Below are 23,466 nucleotides of genomic sequence, written 5' to 3'. Positions count from 1 at the left end.
GTCCCAGGCCATCTGAGGGTGACACAGAGGATGGGAGCACGTGCTGTCCAGAAGACACTCCTTCGTCTTATCACCAGAGACCAGCACTTCCCTGGCAAATACTTGAAGTGGTCAGCAAATGCCTTTTAACCTCGTTCCAGAGAGGGACCCCGGTTTCAGGCTCTGATCACTGCCAGAGGCCATGCTCCATCACTATTTCCATGTTCTCTTTCCTTTACATTAGCTCTTCTCTTTCATTAACAAAAATATCTCCACTGGGAGCCATGAAAAAGCTTGCTCTTTAACTCATTAGTGAGGCCAGAGACAAGCAAAATGTTCTAGACCTATACATTACAGCTTTTTTGAAACTGCCCTCCTCCTGAAGCCTATACCTGCTGCCTTTGTAGGCCCAGGAGGCAAAATCTGCATTTTGTAACCAGCCGCTGGATTGAATCATGGGTCAGCACCAGCCCAGGGAGAAGGGCCAGTCAGATAGTCTCGTTCCTTCAGCAATGTGAATTAAGAGATCCAGAGTGGAAGCAGATGGTCTCAAGGCCTGGAGTTGGACAGCCTTGAGAAGTTGGGGACAGAGCAGCACCGGGCTACATCAGAGCTACAGGCAAGCAGGAGTTACGAGAGAACAGAACCAAGAGCCAAAATGCACCCAGAGCAGCAGAGACAGGAGAATGCACAGTCTCGGAGTCAGAGACAGTGACAGACAGAAGGAGACTGGGGAACAGCTGCCCTGCTTCCTATTTCCTGTGAAGCCTGACCTTCCTGCCATTGGCTCCATAAGATTCCTCTGCCATACATTAACAATCCCTATTTATTCCTGAGCTTTTGTTGCAGGTGTGTGCACCTGTTAGCAAATACACTTTGACCAAGATGCATTTTCATGTGTTCTTCCCAAGCATCATTCCCCCTCCCCACTCCTCACCCAAAACTTCATAAAAGGACATGGAACCTAGGCCAAGGAAGTGTGCTTTGATCACACATCCTTTGCAAAACAACACCACACAATCCTTTGCCCACCCCCATCACTTTTTTCCTCAAGAAGGGTTTATTGCAGGTTGGGTACACTTATAAGAGGCAAAAGTCTAACAATGAGAATGAACTACAGGGCCCCCCAGTTTAGAAGATGAGCAGGTAAAACAAATACATTGATTATGTACAATTATTAAAAAGGGCAGGGTAGTGGGGGAAAAAAGGAAAAACTGCCAGCAGCCTTCCAGAAGGTTAATAACAGAGGATGTTTGTGGAGCACCTTCCTGCCCCGGTCCTGACTGTGCCTCGGGCTATGTTTCCTCAGTTGTTTCCGGCGAGCTCCAGATGACAAGCAGATGATGAAAGAGACTGCGGTGGCTAGTCAGATGCCTAGTTTACCGTGCTCTGCTAGAAGCCGGCTTGCTGAGAAGAAACCACTTGGCCCGGGGGGGGGGGGGGGTGCCGCATGCGCCACGCCTTTCATGAAAAAGCCCAAAGGACGACTCCCATTAATGTCTCCTAATACGTATGTGGGAAGAGTTGGGGGAGAGCACACTGTCTAGGGAAGAAAGTGACATCCCCCCGTGGTCTGTATACAAATAAATATCCAGTGTTGTCTTAGGTGAGCCCAGCGCCCCAGGCTAACGGTGGACTGCTTCCTCGGGCACCTGGAACCACTTTTCAAAGTCTGAATTAGTGTCCGATGACCAGACTGTCCTCTCGGGTGCTCACTTCTTCCATCAGAACGCCAGTCCTCCGAACCCTCTTGGCAGAGGAAGGTGCTACGCCACCTCTCACAGGACACCCACGAAGGGACAAATGCAGTTCTAAATTGTTCGTAAGAAAAAAAGGAACGCTCCGAGTTTACTTAAATAGGGAGAGAGCTTGATTCATCCAAAGTGTTTCTATAAAAATGCATTAAATCCCAGATAAAAGTTGCACATTCTCCTGGTGACACTGCAAAAATGTCCACTGAACTGAAAACAATTTAAAACGAGCCGCTCCGAATATCTGTCACGGCAGCTAACACTGCATAGGACACCTCCAGGAACCGGCGGGCAGAGCCCAGATTATGAAAAGAAGCAAATCCCTGGCATCGAGCTCCTGGATCCTGGCAGCCCTCAGAGGTGCCAGCAAACTTCCCAACAGCAGTCAGCAGAGAAAGGCTCTTCAACGAGAGGGCCGCGGCCCAACAAGAGGGGCTTTCCAGCCGCAGTGGGCTCCAGCCTGTCCGCTCGGGGTCAGTCGCGGTGGCGGCGCCAGGTCCCTGCCCGCTCGCAGCTTTCGGCAGCAGGAGGACAAGGGGGTGTGGGAGACTGTGGAGGGGCGGGGGCCAGGTCTGCCGGTGCGGACACGGGGGGCTCCTCAGCTGAGGGAGGGACTGGAGAGGTCGGCTCCATCCCGGGTCGGCTGCTGCCCTGACAGTGCTTGCTGCAGAAAATCTGCCCCTCCTTATCTAGAGCCGTGTTCTAAGGAGAAACCAGTGGAGAAACAACACATTAGCCCGGCCCGGGCTTGGGTCGTAGCTACCACGACAGGAGCGCACAAGAGCATGCACAGGGCTCAGAAACAGAAGAGGAGAAATAACATCGAGCTTCTCTTCCAATAGAAGCCTAAGAGAAAAGCAACGGCTGAGGATACCCTCTCCCCAACCCCCCAGGCGGTCAGCCACACTTGGCCCCTGCTCCTGGCTCAGTGTCAGCTGGCCCTGGATGGCAGCCTGAGGCAATTATTTTCTGGCTCTGAGCTTGCCTGAGTTCTGAGTGCTTCTTCCCATGCCCAGATCTGGAGCCCAGAAGAATCCTGTGACAATGAGCAAACCCTACAAGAACACTAGGGCTTTGACAGCTTTTCTAAGGCAAGTTCTTCATCACACGTTGAAAAGTTACTCACATGTCATATAAATAAGTAATCCCTTTACAGCCCAAGTGTCTGCATAATCTACAAAAGTCCTGCAATCTGATCGTGCACCCCTTTTGACATCCTGCAGGGTCACCTGACCTGCTCTCCGGTCTTTCTGGACAGTTTTATCTTGTTATACCCCAAGTTTGTTTTTTTAAGTAAGCTCCATGCCCAACATGGGGCTTGAACTCATGACCCTGAGATCGAGTCGCGTGTTCTACCCAATAAGCCAGCCAGGTGCTTCACCCCTAAAGTTTTTAATCTGCTTGGCTCTTCAAGGAGCACAGAAACAGCCACAAACATGAGGAAATCACCTTGCTTTTCTGACCTTACACTGGGAGGTAAGACCTAATCTTCTTTTCTCCTCCCCTGACTCTTTTTGAACATTTCCTTGCTTGTCCAGTGAGACCCAGCCGAGCTGTCATCTCACTGGGTTTCCAAATGTGCTTTCAGTTCTCAGGCACCTTTAGCTCAAAGGCACAACAATCAGGAGGTGTTTTGTAATCTACCCTGAGGGGAAATGTAGTACAGATTCTTTTCTTAAAAAAAAAAAAAAAAAAAAAAGGTCTGGAGAAGATACGAATGAATAGCACCTTTTAAGACGGACTTGTGTGGCTGGCTGGCTTGGTGTCAGCTGTAAAACAGGGTTCTCCACAGGCCTTTCCAAGCTCACGCTGAATAGCCAGCAATTTCCAAGGACAATTTCAATTACCTGGGGAGCAGGTAACTGTGGCAAAGCCCCCTCAGAAGCTTAGCATTGCTCTTTAACAAGCTTCCAAGTTCCTAGTATGAGAGGAGGCCAAGCCACGCCTCGGTGAACACTCTGAAAATGGGGAGAGGCAGCATTCACTTGGTTCTACCACAGAGCCCCTCCTGGGTAGCAGAGACAGTAACTCCCCAGTTATTGCTCCTCTTCTGTTCCTGTCAGGAGACCATGTGTGTGCAGCGGAACAAAGCATTGCGGTGCGGTTAGTACATACCATTGCCTTGGACCTAGTCAGAGGGAAGCAATGCAGGCGGCGGGAGAGGCAGGAGAAAGCAGGGACAGAAACTAGACTTACTTTAAACAGAAGCAACATGACTGAAACAGTTTTGTCTATCTCAAATTAAACCCAAATCATTCCCAAATTTCCCCCTGAAAGAAACATCATCCCCTCTGAGGGGGAAAACCCTCCATGTGAATTCATCCTTTCTCAAGTTGGCTACAAGATGCAGCAAATGAGGGTTTCTCGTAATTCCCTTTCCTGCCACAAGATGGCCTCGTCCCTGAGGCTGGGATGTGCCCCCTGGGGGATAAACAAGGAGCCTGTCCCGCAGAGGCACTGTCCTTTAACTATACCAAGTGACAAGTCAAAGAAAATGCAAGTGCTATTCAGAACCACAGGCCTGTCTTAAACCAAAGCCCTAATCCAATATAAATCTCTTCTCTTATCCCAAAGGCTCCACACCTGTCTTACTGATAAAAATGTATCTTTGGACACGTAGCTGGAGAAAGAGAACAAAAGCCTTCACAGAGTTACTTGTCCTTTGCTGTTGTTCACAAAAAGTTGCTTTTTCACCAAGTGAAAAACAGCATTGAGCAGGAGAGCTGCTGGCGTCCTCCTGCTATGCACTCGCCAGCTCTTGATCTGGGATGACAGGCAGTGGGGCAAGCTGTAAAGTTTTAAGATAAAGTTTTCCAAGGGTACGCTTTGCTGGCTGAGAAGGATGTCAGTACGTACAGGAGACCCGCACCGATAAGAAGCTAAGAGCTGGACGCTGGTGTCAGAAAGTCTGAGACAAGCATGCAGATTTAAGACGGGCTGCAAATTAGAAGTTGCTCTGATTAAGCACAGCATGTTTGAATACCAGAATTCTGCTTCAGGATCCCCCATAGTCTCAACTGGGTTAAGAGTGAAACTCTGAAGTGTCTCTCAAACTGTCAAATCAAACTGTCAAATAAAATGCAGACAATAGCATCAACTTTACTTTCTTTTGCTGTTATTTTCATTCCTATCCTGTAATTTTCTCATGGGAGCCTCAGGCACTGACTTTGGGGTGGGGGGCCAAGGCGGAGAGAATGCCAGGAGCGACAACAGACAGTAAGGTTGTATGGGTCACAGGACAGTTATCTGATGATTCGACCTTAGAGCACTGATACACTATTATTTCCACTTCTCTTTGTATCTGCAGGGAACGAGGTTACCCTCACATACTCTACTTATGAGAACGTATGAATACCAGGGAGAGTCATTTGTGGTTAATTGCTCTTAATATAAAAAAAAAACACTTAAAACTGTTCCCAAGGGCAGGACACACAGACACATAGTAGCGGTGATGAGGATGACAACACAGAAGCACCACCAGCTGCCCCCACACAACCATGCCCCAGGCCAGGTCCTCAGTTGGGTGAGGATTAGCATGGCATCCCCATGGAGGCCTTCTTGCCACTGCTTTGGGGAACAAGCCCCGAATTCACAGGCCAGCTTTTTGGCCATTGAGAATTGGTACCTCCAGAGACAAGCTTTACTGATTTCTCCTGTAGGTACTGAATGTGATAATGCCACTCAGCAGCTCCTCAGACCTAACAACCTGCAGAGTTGTGTAGGGAACATGAGGTTAGACGGGACCCTGCCAACATGCTCAAAATCAACTGAACACACACATAAAAACACCACTTGCACAACCACCACTGGGATTACAGATATAATAAAGGTTGTTCACTCATACAACCATCCAGTTAAAGCTAAGGGGCTTGAAATTTGACTACTGATCTCCTTCATAGCAAATGGGAAACTATCATTTGTAAGCCGGAAGATACAGCTTCTGAGAGGCTCTAAATGTCATTATCCAGAACAGAGCCTATACTGGGCCATAAGGTAAAGGGCTGGGTCATTCCAGAGCTTTAGCAGGCCACAGGCGTCGGCCCATGATTCCTGTGTGGGCGCTGAGTCCATAGGTGACCCAGGCAATGATGGCAGAACTCTCCTAAGCCCTGGGCACAGTCCCGTTAAAGGTCCTTCTTCTAGGAGACTCTGAAGCTTAATTAACCTAGCTATTAAATTTTGATCCTAAAAAACACTCTTAAGATTCTTCATTATGTGTCAAGTGTGCCAATTTTCTATGTTTTATTTCCTCTACATTTTGCAGAAGCCTTATGGTGTCCAAGTGACCAGTCTGTAATTTGCCATCCGTCCCATCCATCAGTGCCTGCTCTTGTAGGTGAATCGCTTAAAAATGTTCTCATGCTGTTGAGTCAATCAAGATGGTTCTTTTCAAAGTGTTTAAGCTGTAACTCTGTGACAACTCTGACTTTCCCGGGCTTTCAGCAGAACGCTGCTAAAATGTTAGGAAAACCACAACTCAAGAGGCCTCCTCATTACTTTGGCACAGAGCACCCCAATGTCCTGCAACATGTCAAAAGACCGAGTCTGCAAGCTCAGGCCTTGTCTGGGGGAGGGAAGCAGTGTGAGAGCACGCTTTCTAGCAGGGAAGGAGTAAAGGAGTTCCGAGGACATACAGAGGGCTTCCAGGTAAATGCAGCCGCTCCAGGGGGAGAAAGGGGAATGGCAGACCATTAGTGGGGCTAAGGTGGTGGATACCCAACAAAACATACCACAGTGTTCTGTATTCTCCGTGGTGGGGGTGGGGGTGGGGGGCGGGGAAGGGTTTCCTTCCAGCTTCTATATGGACCCAGAATCTTCTTGAGTAAAGGTTCCTAGACTACAATGTGCCAGAGAGTAAGCAACCGCTTTCCTTCTAGTTGGGTAGAAAACAAGTTGAACCTTTCCAGAGGGTGAAATGCTTGTCCTGAGATAAGAAAGCTGGAAATGTAGAGACAGCCCATCACTGGCTGTCAGGTTCCCAGGGGGCTGTCAGGGGTGGCCAAGCCGCTAACAACTCAGGCACCTGTCCCCTTAGAAAGTCTGATTCCAAAGCCACCCCAGGTCCTGGAGAAGGCAACCCCTCACCTGCTCCCAGATCGTGTGAGCGGTATGGGCAGAACAGAGGTCATGGCCCCCAGTGTTGGTGCCACAACAGGAGGGGACATACTCACTGCTGGGCTTCAGGCCCGACTTCAGCAGGGACTCAGGCCAGGACAGCCGGTGTTGAGTGAGCTAACTGCACTTCTAGTTCAATTTTATTCTTTCTGCCTTTATTTTCTCTTTTGCTAAATTTACCTTAACGTTTCTTTCCTTACTGTAATGCCACTGTTTATTTGTTGTGTTTATGCATTTAGATAAATTCCCCTACAATCATTTTGAAAGAAGAAAGACCTAAAAAAAATTATGGGGATCATTGTTACTGACATCTCAAAATCTTTCTAACCCTGAAAACAAAAACACAAATATGTATTTTTTACATTGTTCTGTACTTTTAAAAGCCACAAAACACTAATTTTTTAAAGGAATTTGTTTAACTTTAGCGGTTTCTTACCCCTGGTCTCAAAGAATAATTCATACCTCACACAGTGTGTTTGTGAAGCCTTGAATAGGCAGGGAGTTCCTTCCTTAGGCTGTAAATCCCAGCCAGGCTTGGGAGGCCCTCTCCAGATGAGAAACAGAGAGGAGAGCAGAAGCAGCTGCCAGGGAGGGCACCGAGCCCGGGAGAAGGAGCCCCTTGGTGCCGGGACCCATCAGGCTGGCCTTGCTGGTACCTGCACAGCCCCCTACCCCAGAACTCAAGGCCTGGGAGTCGGCCAGATGGGTGCACTCCACGTGCCAAGCCAATCTTGAAAAGCAAAGAGGAACATGGAAGGTGCAGACTTCCATGTGAGGGAACCTCGGCTATTCACTTCTAAAGACTCAAAGTCCACCGAGCAGTCAGGCCCGACACTTCAGCTTTCCAAGGGCAGAACAGAGTGCCTTCCACTTACCATGATAACCGAGACCCCGGTGGTGGTGCTGTTCTGTTTGGGGAGCGCATTATTAAAGTGCTGTTTGAGTTTACCTGTTACTTCAGCTTGCATATTATTCTCCTGGGAGGCATCATCCTACAGAAAAGAATCAAATACAATGGTTTCAGATTCTCAGGTCTACATTGGCTTTTCCTGAATAGTCACCCTCACCCCACCATCTCTTCCTAACAGGACTGATTTTCACCACAAGGTTAGGGGAACAATTACTGCCGTTTAGCAGTCCTATGTCCTCAGGAAGACCCCAAGCCATTCCCTTTGCTCCTTAAGCCTCAATCAGGCCAAGTAGAGAGCACCAGTCTCTGAGAACACGAAGGAAGACACTCTTCAGGCTTCTAAGACTCTGTCCCCAAGCACAAATCCCACAGAGTTTAGTACAGATCCCTCCCATGGAAACACCAAAATTAATGAAGAGTTTATTATTTTTATCAAGAATTCACTCAGTTGTTAGTCTTTATCGCTCATAAAGAAATGTGGCATCTCAGCTACTTGGTCCAAGACCTAAGTCACTTGGCAGGATCCAGAGAGGCTGAACCCTCATGTCAGGATGTGTGGGACCCTGCAGAGATAGTGGAGGGGTGCAGGGAGCCACCACTCCCCCACAAGTAGGCAAAAGCCCATGGCTAAGTACACTAACCTCACTCTCATGGAGTCTTTGGGAATAAGGTAAATGCAAACTCTCCCACCAGCACCACTTAATGGATCACATTTACCCTAAACCCAGAGGTACCACCAAGCCCAGACGAACTCTGGTCAACGTCACACCCCCTCTACTAGGCTCCAGAAGGGACTATGTCTCAGCCTCCTTACTCTCAGCAGGAGATCTCCTACAACCATGTGCCATAAAGACATGGGGATCAGCGTCTGAAACATGCTCATCTCTGGGCAAATCCTGAAAACTCTCAAATCCCGTAAGTATAGAAGGCAAAAGCTGAAAGGCTCCTGAGAGCGCATCCCAACCAATCCTTTCATTTTGTAGATGAGGAAAGTGAGGTCCAGAAAGGGACAGTGACTTGCCCAGGTCACTCACAGAGCAGGATCAAATACTCCGAGATCCTCATGCCAAGTGCCTTCTCCCAGAGAGCTACCTTCATGCTACTTGCTCATGAGAGAAAACAGACATTTCATCTGCCATGGAACTTGGATGCAGAGCTCTGCATGTGCAAAAGCCACGGTGAAGAAGCAGGCTGGTGGTCACGGAACTTACAGATGTTCCTTCCCCGAGAACGTGGGTACTTACTGACACCCAGGGGTGGCTCAGGATTTCTCCCGCGGTACACCGAGCTTCAACGTTTACCTGAAGCATTTGACTGATTAATTCCTGGAACGAAATAAAGAAGAGTATAGAGGAGGCGAGGTGGGGGACTTCCAGCATAAACACAGATATCTGAGCTTGCACTAAGTACTTCAAAGAACCAGCCAACACAGCTGCTCAGCCATTTCACCTTAGAAGCTATTATCACCTACATTCCTACTGCCCTACCAGGCAATCACACAGACACGGCTGCCTCAGGGCAGCACCAGTGTGAGAGAAGAGAAGGTCTCTCCTGGGTCTACATTAAACCAAGATGTTCTCTCCTAAGAGTTCTGGTTATTATCATCATTCCGCAGTGTAAAAACTGCAGTATTGTTCCTTTTGGCAAGTCAGTATGTCTCATTCCCACATTCTGATGGGTGTCCAATACATATTTCTTAAATAAATGAAAGAACGCATGTTTAGGGCTTAGAGGAACGCAGGAGGGTGGCAGGGGCAAATTGGGAAGACAGCCAGTCCAGCTTCAGAATGTGCCTACGAGTTCCAGAGACTATACTGTGGGATGAACTTAAAGAAGAAACACATTAAAAGTCAAGCCAGACCTGGAGCTCAATTCCAAGAGCTGCAACAGCCTCACACGGCAGACGAGGGCCCCTTGACACAACATAACCCATGGAAACAAACCCAGATGGGTACCTTTGCTGAGTCTGTGATGTTATCCCAGTAGGGGGCTGGAAACTCCAGCTTCCCAGCCAAGATCTGGTCAAAGAGATCTTCCTGGAGATTGTTCTCACTAAGTCAGTGACAAAGAAATAGAAGAAAAATCAAAGTTACCATACAGTTTTCAACAAAATGCTCACAGGAAGAATGGGGTGAGGAGTCCAGTCTCTTGGCTTGGGCATTTCATATCTCAATTGTATTTGTTATGACACATTTTTTTTCCTTTTAGATGATGAGCTAAAGAACATATCCATAGGCCTGGGTATCAGGGAAAGAGAGGACACAAGGTTCAAGAAACTTGTTTCAGCTTGAGAAAAGGCAGTAATTCTGGAGACGGATGGTGGTGATGGCTGCACAATACTATGAATGTACTTCATGCCATTAAAACTGTACATTTAGGGGCACCTGGGTGGCTCAGTCCGTTAAGCTTCCGATTTTGGCTTAGGTCATGATCTCACAGTTAGTGAGTTCAAGCCCCCGTATTGGGCCCTGCCCAGGCAGCTCAGAGCCTGGAGCCTGCTTCAGATTCTGTGTCTCCCTCTGCCCTTCTCCCCACTTGCACTGTTTCTGTCCCTCAAAAATAAGTAAATGTTAAAAAAAATTGTAAATTTAAAAATGGTTAAAAGGTAATGTATATATTCTGCCAAAGAAAAAAAGGACTCAAGAAAAATATGGAATCCACAAATGACGTAAATCCTCATTTCAGAAAAAAACAATCTCGGCATCTGCCCTCACTTAATCTCTCATGGCGATCAGAGTGGAAAAGTAACAAACCTGAGTCAGCTCTCCTTGCCCTTCCTCTTTCTACTTTTCCAATAAAAGAGCCAAGAGCAGTGAAACAAGCCAAGATATGAAAGAGTCATAAGGAGTCCAGAATCTGGATAAAATATTCATGACATAATTAGCTCCCCATTGGAACTTGACTTTCACTTAAGCTCAATCTGCAAAAAAAAAAAAAAAAAAAAGAGCCCATCCAAGAAGAGCGACTAGAACCACACAGACTGAGGTGAAGTGATGTTGCTGCCCTCCCAGGGTGGGCATCCTTCCTCAGCCCGTACCTAACTGTGCTACCCTCAGAGGTGCTCCTGCACATACAGCTGGTGCCTACTGAAACATAATGCCTTGACTTTTGAGGCAAGGTACACAGAAACGTAAAAACACTGCTGGGAAACATTCAGGAAGCTGGATGTCACCGTCTCCTGGAACACAGAGCCACAGCCACAGAGCCCCGCCTCCCCCTTACTTGGTGGGTGCATCAACGGCTGAGCGAAAACAAAATCATTAGCCTTCTAGGCCACTCATTACAAAGCCCTAGTGGAAACCTCAGGGTAAGCCGCTGGAGTCAAGATGAAAATCCAGGAGTGGAAGTCCAGTCTCAGTGTGCACCATCTGCCTTGGAGTTGCCAACAGGGCAACCTGCTGGGCAGACTCACATGAGACCCCACCCGGCCTTCTAGACGTAAGCCTAGTCATGCTAACTGCTCTCCCACAGTGAGCAAGTGTGGTATCCACAGAAACAGGTCATTTGGGGCAGTGCCTAGGGACAAATTCTGGGGCTGTGTGATGTGACTACCCTACACCTTTAATGAAAAAGAGGACAGGCAAACTTCGTTTTATTTCTGCTTCCCTTTACTGTACTTTGCAGATAATTGTACTCTTTTTTTACAAGGTGAAGGTTTGTGGCAATGCTGCAGGGAGCATGTCCATCAGTACCATTTTCCAACAGCACCTGCTCACTTTGCATCTGTTACATTTTGGTAATTCTCGCAATATTTCAAACTGTTTCATCATTAATCTGTTAGTTATGGTGATTTGTGATCCTTGATTACAACTCACTAAAGCTCAAATGACGGTTAGCATTTTTTAGCAATAAAGTACTTTTTATTTTACTGTTATTATTATTAATTATTATTTTTAAGTAGGCTCCATGCCCAGCCTGGGGCTCGAACTCACACCCCTGAGATCAAGAGTCCCATGCCCCACTAACTGAGCCAGCCAGGGACCTCTACTATTTTTTTTTTTTTTTTAGTAAAGCATTTCTTAATTAACGTACGCACATTGTTTTTTTAGACATAATGCTGCTGCACGCTTAACAGACTACAGTACAGTGTGAACATAACTTTATTTGTACTGGGAAACCAAAAAATTCATTGGATTTGCTTTTACTGTGGTATTTGCTTTATTGCGGTGGTCTGGAACCACTCTCACAACATCTCCAAGGTAGGCCTGCAGAGTCTGTGGGCTTTTGTGAATACTCAGGACATCTCAACAAGCCCAGCTGAATTGACATCTGCCAGTTCATGAAGTCTGGGTCAAGAGGCACATCGAATGAGTAGCAAAAGTCAGGCCAGACAACCAGGTAAGGCAAGCGATTCCCACTGCCCTCCTGGAAAGTGTTTTTCTATGAGCCTGCACAAACTCTTTCTAGGTTGTCTGATGTTTTCTTTTTCACTGTTATTTCCCTACTGACTGAACTCAGCTAAACTCTCCAGGAGAAAATGTTAGAAAAAGATGTTAAAAATCACCCATTTCCAGAACCGTTGCTTTTAGCCACCCCTCTCTATTACTCATCTTCTTTTTTTTTTTCCTGGAATAGCAAATAGCTTATATTTTGTTAACATACAGGACTTTTATTTTGTTCATAAACAGCTAAAAAGTTGGAAGTGTAACTGCAGCAAGTTATTTAGGTTCTTGGCAAAATAGTCTGAGTCAACAAACAAAAGCCTAGGGGGTCCCAGCAATAAGAAGTCACCTAAAGGATCCATGCTGTGAACTGCAAGCACTTTGAGCATTTCAAGCTTCCCTCAGTAGAAGAACAGAAAGCTAATTTATCCGTCTAAGTAGTCACGTAGTAAAAGCCACTCTGATTAAATCTACACTGGACTTATTTACACATTTATACTTCCACAATTGGGCTGAGATGTTCAGGGCACTTTAAAATCTTAAAACAATACAGCTCATGGATCAAGGTGCTGTAAGTTTAAAAATGTACATTAAGAAAAACCTGGAAAACAACAGGAGTTTGAGCACATTCCTTCTTTTCAATGCCAAGTTGTTAAACAGTTATCTGATGAGGTAACTTGAAAATGTTGTAAGCTACCTCACAAAATGATGTTTAAACATTTAGCTTATGGGAGGTATAAGTGCATGTTTCAGAAAAACAAAATTATCATGCAAATATTACGTTTTGTCAGTGGCCCCAAGATCAGACTTGCTTAGGCAATAACTAATACGGTGGTTGTAGGACCAGCTTCTGAATATAACATATAAGTCAACAGCTTTCAAAAGGTAGCTTTATTGCTTTTAATTAGCCACATACTTACCTCCAGTTCCCACAAAGAAGCTGCCATGCAGTGAGAAACAAGTCACAATAGATACATACTGTTCAATCTGAGTCTCAGTCTCGCTTTTGGTTAAAAGCAAAAAGCAAAATCAAGTAACAAACCCACAGACTGCACTGGCATGTGGAAACACTAGAGGGAGTTGTGAGCACACATTCCTCTAAACTGATCCCTGATAACCCCTTTCCAACTGATCTCAACTTGGGTTAACCAAGGATGGAAACTCTGCTATAACAGGCCCCATGATCACTTGGCAACAAAACTACCCCCTTCACTTAACTAGTTCCCCAAACAAATCATCACTAAAACCAGCCAGAACACAATGGAACCGTAAAAATGACCACAAATTATTCCACTCCATGTACATACCTGCTTAATCTTCTCTCACATTTACTCTATTTGACTTCATTTGGTCAATGGGACATCAATCAGCAAATGTGTGTCAAGTGGACACTTGGAAAGTGGTTGAGCAAAGGAACTTGCCCTCTCTGGCTGCTTTTGGGGATCCTGTATCCACCATCATGTGAAACCAAGGTTAGCCCATTGAATGCTGAAAGGCACTTGACCAAGTCTTATCTGTTGTCCCAGCTGACCCTGAGCGAACTACCAGGCGTGTGAGTGATGCCACACTAAACCATCAAGTCCCAATTAGCCAGCCCAGATCAGAAGAACTGCCCAATAAATCCAAAGAACTGACAGCTCTAACCTTTGGAGTAGTTAACTGTTCAGCAAAAGCTGGCCAATAGTGCAGTAATCCTATAGTCTGTGTAACCCACCTAAGCAATGGCTTTGAAGGAAGACCATGATTTAACGGCCAGATGGCAAGAGCTTCCCACTGCAGAAACCCAATCCTAGCCACAAGGACAAGTTCCCACTCAAATGCTCTACCTTTCACTTAACCTTTGTGATTTCCAGCCCTGAAATAAGCATACCCTCATACTCAATTTATTCTTCTTGATCAATATTCTGGTGATGGGTGTCTTTACACCATAAGGCTCTCAAAAGTAGAAACTGACATCTCTGTGTCACTCTTATGTTTACTGTAATGTCAGTAAAAAGAAAACTTGTTCAAATCAATTGAAAATTATCATTTAAAAAAGATATATCTTTCAACTTTTTTGTAGGTTTGAAAGCTTTATAATAAAATGTTGGGGGAGAGGCAGCAAATTAAATGTATTGAACTTACTGATGAAGTACAACACCATAAATAAGACATCAGAGAATATGCTTTACATTTGATCCCTGACACCTAGAATAGTGCCTGGCACACAGTAGCTACTCAACAGTAGTTGTAAAATGAACAATAACAGAGATTAAAGTGAAAAGAGAGCTCAAGAAGATACGTAAGAAAATCCAAGTTGCATCATTAGATGAACTTCTATTCCCAAGTCATTCATTTGCTCCAAAGAGGGAGATGGGACAGATCAAAAGAGGCCCTGTGGCCAAAGCCCTGCACTCTCTCATGTTCACAGTACTGGGGTACTGGGTATGCTCTATGCCCGCTGTCACACATTCTGACACCTGTGTGTGGCCACCTCTGCCCCCCACCGCCCCAGGTGAGATATGTGATTACCAAGAATCAGTCTCTATTTGTTCCCAGGCCTATTTATGCTGAAAGTATTTGTAATATTATGTGAACATATAGAATTAATTTAAATTTCATTAAATATTATGTGAAATATTATGTGAACAGATAGAATAATTTAAAAAGAAAGAGTTCACTGTTTCTATGAGAACTAGGTTGAAAGCTTTGGAAGGTGAGTTGTTAAAAAAAAAAAAACCCTGCTGTCAAATTAAATAGGAGAAATGACTATTAAGAACTGGAAAAGGAGGCGCGTCAGTGGCTCAGTCAGTTAAGTGTCCAACTTCGGCTCAGGTCATGATCTCACAGTTCATGTGTTCGAGCCCCGTGTTGGGCTCTGTGCTGACAGCGCAGAGCCTGGAGTCAGCTTCAGATTCTGTCTTCCTCTCTCTCTGCCCCTCCCGACTTCTGCTTGCTCGCTCGCTCTCAAAAATAAACATTAAAAAAATTGGAACAAAAAAAAAAACGGGAAAAGGTTTGTTTACCTAGAAGGATCAGACTGCTTCATAAAGATCTTTAAATCTCACTCCACTTGAAAAAGATTGAGAATGGATATTGTACACATTGGATGATTTGGTGTGTTTTACAGAAGAGTGACAAGAAATTCAGAGGACCACATACCAAACAAAGGCCTTGACCTCACATCAGAAGTGTGGTCAAGGAATATCCATTAATAGGTTGTAAATTAAGAAAAAAAGTAAAAGGTATGTTTATATAATTTTTAACTGACATTTTTTTTTAATTTTTTTTTTTTTTTTTTTTAAAGTTCATGACCTGAGCTGAAGTCGGCTGCCCGACCAACTGAGCCACCCAGGCACTCCTTAACTGACATTTTTATTGACCAGATTCTGGTCCTGATTGCCAGGATGAGAATGCCTGCTTCCTGACCAAAGGGAGAGTTTACAATTCAGATATTGTTACTCAAAGAGCCACTGACCTTCGGAATGGAGGGAATCCACAGAGAAGTATGTATGTGATCACGCCTGCCGCCCAAATATCCACTTTCAGGCCATAGCTGAGAAAACAAAGTGGGTGGAGGGAAGAAATAATGATATTACTCCCAGGAACCCTCCAAATTACTGGAGTAGTTGCCTTTGTTTGTTATGACGAAGGGCTTCCTCAGTGTCAAACCACTCATTTCACACAAAGGAATTAACTGCCCTTTGGACAGGGACATCTACTCTTCTCCGGAGCTAACCACAATATTGGGAACTGTTGCCATATTTCCAAGACTGGCCCTGGGACAAAAGTCCAGGCCTAGAGCTCCTGGACACAGAAGCACACACCTCAGTTCCTGAGATTAAAGTCATGGTGCAGGTAATAGACTCTCCCACCCTCCACCTTCCCAGGAGGAGTGTGAATACACAGCAGCCCGAGCAGCAAAACATACCTTTTTCCACCAAAGTTCAAGTACTAACCAAAGCCACCAGGAGTCTTACCCGGTTTCAGCAATTATTTCTGGTGCCACATAAGTTGGTGTGCCACAGACTGTGTATAAAGGGCCTTCCACCACAGTGGCCAGACCAAAGTCTCCCAGCTTCAAGGACTTGGTTCCATCAGGATATTCACACACCTGGAACAGAAACCAGCCAATAATCAGAAGTAGTTTCTTTTCTCAATGATTCCAAAGGGGCCCTTGGAACTAGATAGAAACAACATTGATTAATAGATTTAAAAAAAAAAAATCTCTCCTTGTTGATAATACCATTGTTTACTTCTGATGCTCTAAAGTTCTAAGTTTTCTTTAGACATTTTGCATGATTGTGTGAAATACAGAAGACAGTATCTTCCATCTATGTAAAAAGTTCCTTATCTTGGGGCATCTGGATGGCTCAGTTGGTTAAGTGTCCAACTTCAGCTCAGAGCATGATCTCATGGTTCGTGATTTTGAGCCCTGTGTTGGGCTCTGTGCAGACAGTACGGAGCTTGCTTGGGATTCTTTCTCTCTCTCTCTGTCAAAATAAATAAATAACTTTTTTAAAAAGTTCCTTATCTAGGAGTATAATGCATATGTGTGCATGCTGCCACGGCAGTTAGGGGTGTAGGTAGCTGCTTACCCAGTGTGGCCTAGACAGCAGGAAACGGAACTTGACTACATCCTCACTGAGTGTGAAGTATTTGAGAGACTCCGAAATGGTGTTTATTAACTGTCTTGGAGTTAACCCTCCTGGACTGTGTCCTCCACACTCCTCCTGGGAAGGTGGAGGGTGGGAGAGTCTATTACCTGCACCATGACTTTAATCTCAGTCATGTTTAGAAAATAAAATCAAGACTTGTTCTCTGAACAGTCAATGATGAATATAAATATCACATAATGAAAAACTTTGGAAGTTTGGAAAGAAAGTAAACTTTGGGATCAAACAGCCTGAGCCTGAATAACCTCTGCCATTTTCTGGTTGAGTGACCTACAAAAACCACCCTGTGCATGTTCTTCACCTGTGAAGTGGGATGAGACTAGTCCCTAACTCACAGGGGTGGTGTCAAGAGACCAAGCTCAGAGCAGGGCTCAGTGAAGGTTCCTTCCTTTTCCTGGAAGGACTGGCTGATGAAATCAACTAATTATACTGGAAACAGTTTAACAATGCTGGTGAAGACGTGCGTGCTTTTTGCTTAAACGGAAGCAATCTTCTTAGAAAACATTTCAGCAACATGTAAATTTCTTTAAATTATTTATAAGCCTTGATCCAGTAAATCTACTTCTAAGAACCAATCCTAAGGGAATACAGATGAACCCAAAGGTTACACACAAAGCCACTAATCTCAGAATTTATCTATGTTTTTAAAAACTGGAAGGAACATAAATGGCTAACAGGACAATGACTTCATAAATCATGGAACATTCCTATGATAAAATACTATACAGTCACTAATAAGCACATTTCAAATAAGTACTAATCCTATGGAAAATATTCACTATATTACATAAAAAGAACATTCAAAATTATATATTCAGTACAACACACCCAAATGTTCAGTTTATTTCTAGGTGGTAACACCAAAGATTACTTCAGCTTTGTTCTTTATACTTTTCACTGGTTTCTAAAACATTTACAATGAACATGTGTTGGTTCTATAATCAGGAAATTTTATACATAAGCAAATTCTCCTTTGGGGATAAAAGTCTGAGAGTCACATTCTAAGTAGATGGTTTTTAGATTTAACTATGTAATCTTTAACCTATTCATCTCTTGGATGTCCATTCTGAAAACAGTGAATTTCAGAGAAGAGCAACTGCAGAGAACTAATCTTTACTAATGTAATGTCTTTCTCTATTTTTATATTTTAGTCCTATTTAGTTTGTTTTTCCTCACATATTACTATGAACTGAGCCAGATTCTCACCCAAGCCGCTTACTCACTAAAGGATGAAAAATTTAGAAAATTATGTTTTTTCAAGATAAGCATGTTAACAACATTGTCCATTAATCTGATACTCAATGAGGGGGAGTGATTTATATAGACATCATTAAAAAGCATCAAGCACGTCAGGGCTCCCCCTTGTCAGCAATACCCAATCTGTACAGGCATTTAAAAAGCATGGCACTTAAATACCTTCCTTACCTGTGATGCCCTCATCAGTGAAAGAAGAATGTTTTTCACCATAGTGTTTAATAACTGCTTCCACATTTATGTACTAAGTATACATCCCCAGCATACATCTTTATGACTTTCAAGTTTCATGGGAGTAATGGTGAGGCTCACGGATATTTATCATTCTGAGTCAGCCACAACTCAGCAGAGGCATATTCAAAGCTACTAATGATTTAGCCTAAAGCAACAGAAACCAAGTTCTCAGTCATGCCAGGGTCTAAGGACGACCTTCCATCCATTAAGTTTAATGTAAACATTAACGAGAACAATCTGATATAGAGAATTACAGTTAGAATTTATGATGCATTTACTGAAACCCAGACTTCAGAAATTCCCTAAGTAATTGCAGTGATAAGAACATTCTAAGCAACATTATAATTTTAAATGTCTATATCATGAAAGTAAAAAAAAAAAGTTTTATTAATGTCATTGTTATTTTGTTTTTGCAAATTTAAAATACACTCATTAGGTACATTTTTTTGAAAAACAGTGTTTACTTTCGACATGCGATTTAGGAATGCCTATGGGTACTTGAGGGTTGCTGTAGACACTCAGAAGTCCCTGAAGCCCCATTTCTCATATCCCCTATAAGGAATTCAGAGTCAGATGCAGAAGCATAAACAGAAAGGTACTGAACAGTTTATAATCACTGAATTATGTCTGGGCAACTGGCATCCTATCCTCAGCTAAACATCTAAAGAGAAGTGTCATAAGGAGCAGACAAGCCTGAAAAATATTTCATCTGATTCATTTCTCCCCAATACTTGACACAGAGGCAAATAGGTGAAAGATAATATGAGTAAATTTCAAATATTAGCTGGAGATTCTCTTCAAAGCAGGAAAAAATATCTATAAATCTACACATATAGACACACATTTGTACATAGCTTTAAGAGAATGACGCTGACATATAAACACATATGGCCTTCCTTTCAGAGAATGGTTTTAAAAAAGAGGTGGACAAATGCATAGGGACCCCAGAGAAAGGCCTTCTGTTCTGGCAGTGTGCTTAGTTCTCTCCCCAGTTACTGACATCCTCACAGAACTCCAGAGATGCCAATATTTTCCCACACATTATCTCACTGGACCTCAGAGTCACCCCCCTGGGTGATTAGGAAAATAACTGTTACCCGTGTTTTTCAGATGAGGAAACTGAGGCATAGAGAACTCAAGTTACCAGTAGCTACCAAGTGGGGATTCCAACCAAAACCATTACCATCCCACTACACCATCCTGCAACAGATTCTGTGTCTGAAAGTGAGAGTAGGCCTGGCAGAACCCCGGCTGCAGCCTGCACCCCTACGCAGATTCTGAGTGAATTTAAGCAATCACAACTGTGAGAATTCTAGCCCTGTGGTGTTCAAATGCCCCACCACAAGCTGAGAGATGCTCTGTCAAAAGTTGCGCTCAGAATGCAAAAGTTAAAAATGTGAGGAATGTAGATCCCACATACGGAGTAAACGCTGCACGTTCTCTAAATAAAATGTCAACATAATGATTTAGAAGGGCTTCAAATAGGAGAAACCAACTCTCTTCTCTCCTCGGTCCCCAGAACTCCCGGAAAAGCGGAATTTATCACTGGTCTCTCATAGTTAAGTCTGACAGGGCACCACCAGGCTGTAACTCACAGCATTAATGGCCACCCCAGTGCTCCCTGACACGCCGACCCATACATCTCTGCTGGCAGGGTTTTAAATTATGACACCGCTACCAGAGAAGGGGATGCAAATCAGATGTCTGAATGCTCTGCTGTTTAAAAACAGAATCCATTTTTAGAGTAGGGAGAGGCCGATGGTCACTCTGTGTACTTACTTCTAGTGCCTCAATGGCACTTTCTCATCCTAGGGCAATTGTGACCTGCTGACTCAATCTAGAATCTGCAGAGTGGTCAAGTTCAATTTTCAATGGCAGGTACATATTTTACTTAGATATGTGCAGGTAAGGTTTCCAAAGCCTGACCCTTTTAGAGCACACATTAGCCTCATCCAGATATCCTCCTTCCCTTCCCTTTTGGGTAGCACACTGGGGCTGGTGCAGGTCTTGAAGAGGGGCGAAGACTCATCTAGGGCCAAGTGAGACTAGACAACAAAGTTGATTCCAATTTCTTGGTTATATTCTGAGACACATCATCTTGGAGACACCCATCTCCATCATATTCTCTTCCTTTGATGCGTGATAAAAGGATAAGGTATCAGATTCTGAGATGGTATACACATTGTGAATAAATGAGAGAAGACATGGGAGGGGAGAGTGGAATCAATGAGCTGGGAAATGCACATTCCCTGGTTTACAGGCAAGTTCACTAATGCCTCAGTTGCCTCCCTCACAGGGCCTCGACATTCAAAGCTACAGAATGGGCTGGTGCCACAGAAACCGATTGTCCCTAGAGACCTGCAGGTCTGTATTTTCAGAAAACATCAGTACATGCAGCCACCAGCGTGAGGTAGGCCATGGACAGAAGGGAGAAATAAAGGAGGCATCCTCATTAATACCATGGCATTTATGTCTGGCCGCTGCCAGAGAAAGCCCTGTCACCGTTGCTTGTGAAGCCCCTGGCCAACCTTCGTCACCTGGTGGAGGACCCTGGGCCTGTAACAGGTGAGAAGACTGTTTTGAGGGGAGAACACCACATTCTCACTTCTATCCTGAGGCCCAGTCCTCCTTAGAGATCGTAAAACAAAGTCCATCATACATCCTGTTTTATAGAGAAGGGATATTTATTTTCCTAAGAGGAAAATCTAGACATGGAACACAATTCCTCAAGGCAGAAGACAGGAAGGAAAAAGCTCATATACTTTTAAATGGATACTCAGAAATCATCAAATGATATTACCAAAAGGGGAAAACGGATACACTGGATTAGCAGAAAGCCCTCAGGATGGCCTTAAATCCTAAACATCAATGCATATTCCTTTCCACAATTATTTGTATAGTACAAGTATGAGACAAGTTATAAAGACCTGTGTTTGAGTGAGTGCTCACTGCTAGCTAGCTAAGTGACTGTCAATGGTTAGTCAACAACCATTTACTCCACATCCACCACAGCGTGCTTCCTTGAAACTGTCCAAGGCACTGACGACATAAAAATAATTAAGATACATACCTTGCCCTTAATGGTGCTTACCTACAGAAGGAGACAGACAAGCACATGATAAACTCACCACATCAGGGCATGCAGAGCAAAACTAGAGGTGGCCATGACTGACTCGGTCCAGGGAGTCAGGAATGACGTCAAAGAGGACATGCCTTTTGCTCAGTGCCTTGTAAGATGAATACATTTGTCACATCGCTAGGAGAGGTAGCATTTCAAATGTAGACCAGTATGGAAATAAGCAATGATATGTAATGGTATTGATAAAGTTCAGTCTAATGAGTAAGGACAGGAAAACTTGGGCTTGTATTATCATGATATAAAATACTCAGATAACCTCACCTAAGCAGTAACGATGATGATACTCAGCCCTGAAAGGTAGAAATAGAGGGAAAAAAATGGTCTTGTTTGTGTCTGGGGGGAATGTGTGAAGAAGTCCCTTATCAGCTTCTCTAAAATTCCTCTACAATGTGGACACAAAGATTAGCCCAATTAGTAAGCTGTGTTTATTAAGGCCACCATGGAGGTGTGCTAAATATGACATGAAGGTGAGTGTCACTCTGGCCAGATGGGTGGGGAAGGGTCGGTAACAGGAGAAGAGACTAAAAAGGTAAACTGGGACCAGATTATGGGCCCTCCAAGTGCCACAGACTTTCTTCTGTAGAACAGTGGGACAAATAAGACTTGTAAACAAGAAAAATCAACATCTGAGTCTCAATTTCTGTACCTGTAAAGCTGAGATAAATGGACTAAATTATTCCCAAAGTTCTGTTCTGCATGTAAACAAACCGTCATATTCTACTTTCGCCTCCTATAAGCTTCTCATTCTCTGATTTATTCTTCAGAATTTTTACCTCATAAAATAATTTTCCTTCTCACCTTTCTTTAGTCAGTACCATCAATCAAAACATAGATGTAAATGTGGGGTGCCTGGGTAGCTCAGTCCATTAAGCACCCAACTCTTGGTTTTGGCTCAAGTCATGATCTCACAGTTCATGGGTTCAAGCCCCACATCAGGGTCTGTGCTGTCAGTGTGGAGCCTGCTTGGGATTCTCTGTCTTCCTCTCTCTCTGCCCCCTTCTTTCTCTCACTTTCTCTCTCAAAATAAATAAACTTAAAAAAAAAACGTAAATGGAAACGTGTTTTCTAATGTCTGATAAACAATAAATACAGAAATACATATCAATTCAAGAAATCCACTAATGCTTTATGGTCACTGGTCACTAACTTGAGTCATGCTGAGTCCCTTCATTTAAATTCTCTCAATCCCTTATTGCAGGATTGGTATAGACTCTGAAATGATACTGTTTGCATGAGATCATGTCATTTTAAAGGGAGAGAGGTATGAATTGGAACAAAAACAGCAGAGATGACGTACCAAGAGGTTCTCTGGCTTGATGTCTCTGTGCACAATGCTGAGGCCATGAAGATACCTGAGGGCGTTGGCCAGGTTGTACACCATCGCGCTGCCATCTCTCTCAGTGTACTTGGTTGAAGAGGTAATTGCATCAAAGAGATCCCCACCCTAATGGACACATAAAAAAGAACACAGCAAAATGTCAACAGTGACAATCCTGTGAAGATAACAAAGAAGGTTCATCAGCCTAGAGCAGATGAAAAAATGACATAAGTGCCATGAAAAATGATGATAAATAATGAAAGTTTCAAGGTAGGAGATCATTTTTTCCAATGAGGTCCTTCAACAACATGGTTAAGTCTTGGGATTTGGCACCAATGAAATCTCCTGACATCTCTCCATCCTCTTACTTTGACCAATTCCATCACCAGAAAGAGCTCAGTAGCTGTTTCCATCTCTTCAACCAGCATGATGATATTTGGATGTTTCACTCTGCGCAGGATTGACACTTCATTCTCAATCAGGTGCTCCTGTCAAAGGAAGGGGTTAGAGAGGTGGATCAGACACCACAGAACCATCTGCCTGATTTCTATAACCTGGAGGGTGCATAGTCTGCAGACGGGAAGCATCCCCCTTGGCGCAAAGAAAACCAAACCCTGGCCAAGCTGGTTTCCATAGGGACAGGACAAGTCAGTGTGACGTGTCATTGTCACCAACAAAAAGGAACTGATTATCTTCAAAACGTCCCTTGAAAGGGCTCAATGGTGTTGT

At 44.1% G+C, this 23,466-nt stretch overlaps 1 protein-coding gene across 2 annotated transcripts in view; it reads right to left on the bottom strand.

The window, feature by feature from the left end:
* Nucleotides 1-911: 911 nt before the first annotated feature.
* Nucleotides 912-23,466, bottom strand: part of DCLK2 (doublecortin like kinase 2) — a 153,084-nt gene continuing 130,529 nt past the window's right edge. For both annotated transcript variants that reach the window (XM_047092192.1, XM_047092191.1), the window contains 8 exons: nt 23,106-23,225; nt 22,717-22,863; nt 16,097-16,230; nt 15,595-15,672; nt 9,711-9,807; nt 9,000-9,080; nt 7,721-7,837; nt 912-2,432 (listed from right to left, as the gene is read on the bottom strand). In XM_047092192.1, coding sequence (XP_046948148.1) covers nt 2,205-2,432; nt 7,721-7,837; nt 9,000-9,080; nt 9,711-9,807; nt 15,595-15,672; nt 16,097-16,230; nt 22,717-22,863; nt 23,106-23,225 — 1,002 coding nt within the window. In that variant the 3' untranslated portion in view covers nt 912-2,204. The remainder of the gene's footprint in view (nt 2,433-7,720; nt 7,838-8,999; nt 9,081-9,710; nt 9,808-15,594; nt 15,673-16,096; nt 16,231-22,716; nt 22,864-23,105; nt 23,226-23,466) is intronic.

The sequence above is a fragment of the Lynx rufus genome, unplaced genomic scaffold (assembly GCF_022079265.1).
Source record: "Lynx rufus isolate CCGP_SWC_20201006 ecotype Redwood Valley unplaced genomic scaffold, mLynRuf1.p SCAF_3, whole genome shotgun sequence".
Classification (NCBI taxonomy): domain Eukaryota; kingdom Metazoa; phylum Chordata; class Mammalia; order Carnivora; family Felidae; genus Lynx; species Lynx rufus.
This window is presented reverse-complemented; position numbering and strand designations above follow the sequence as displayed.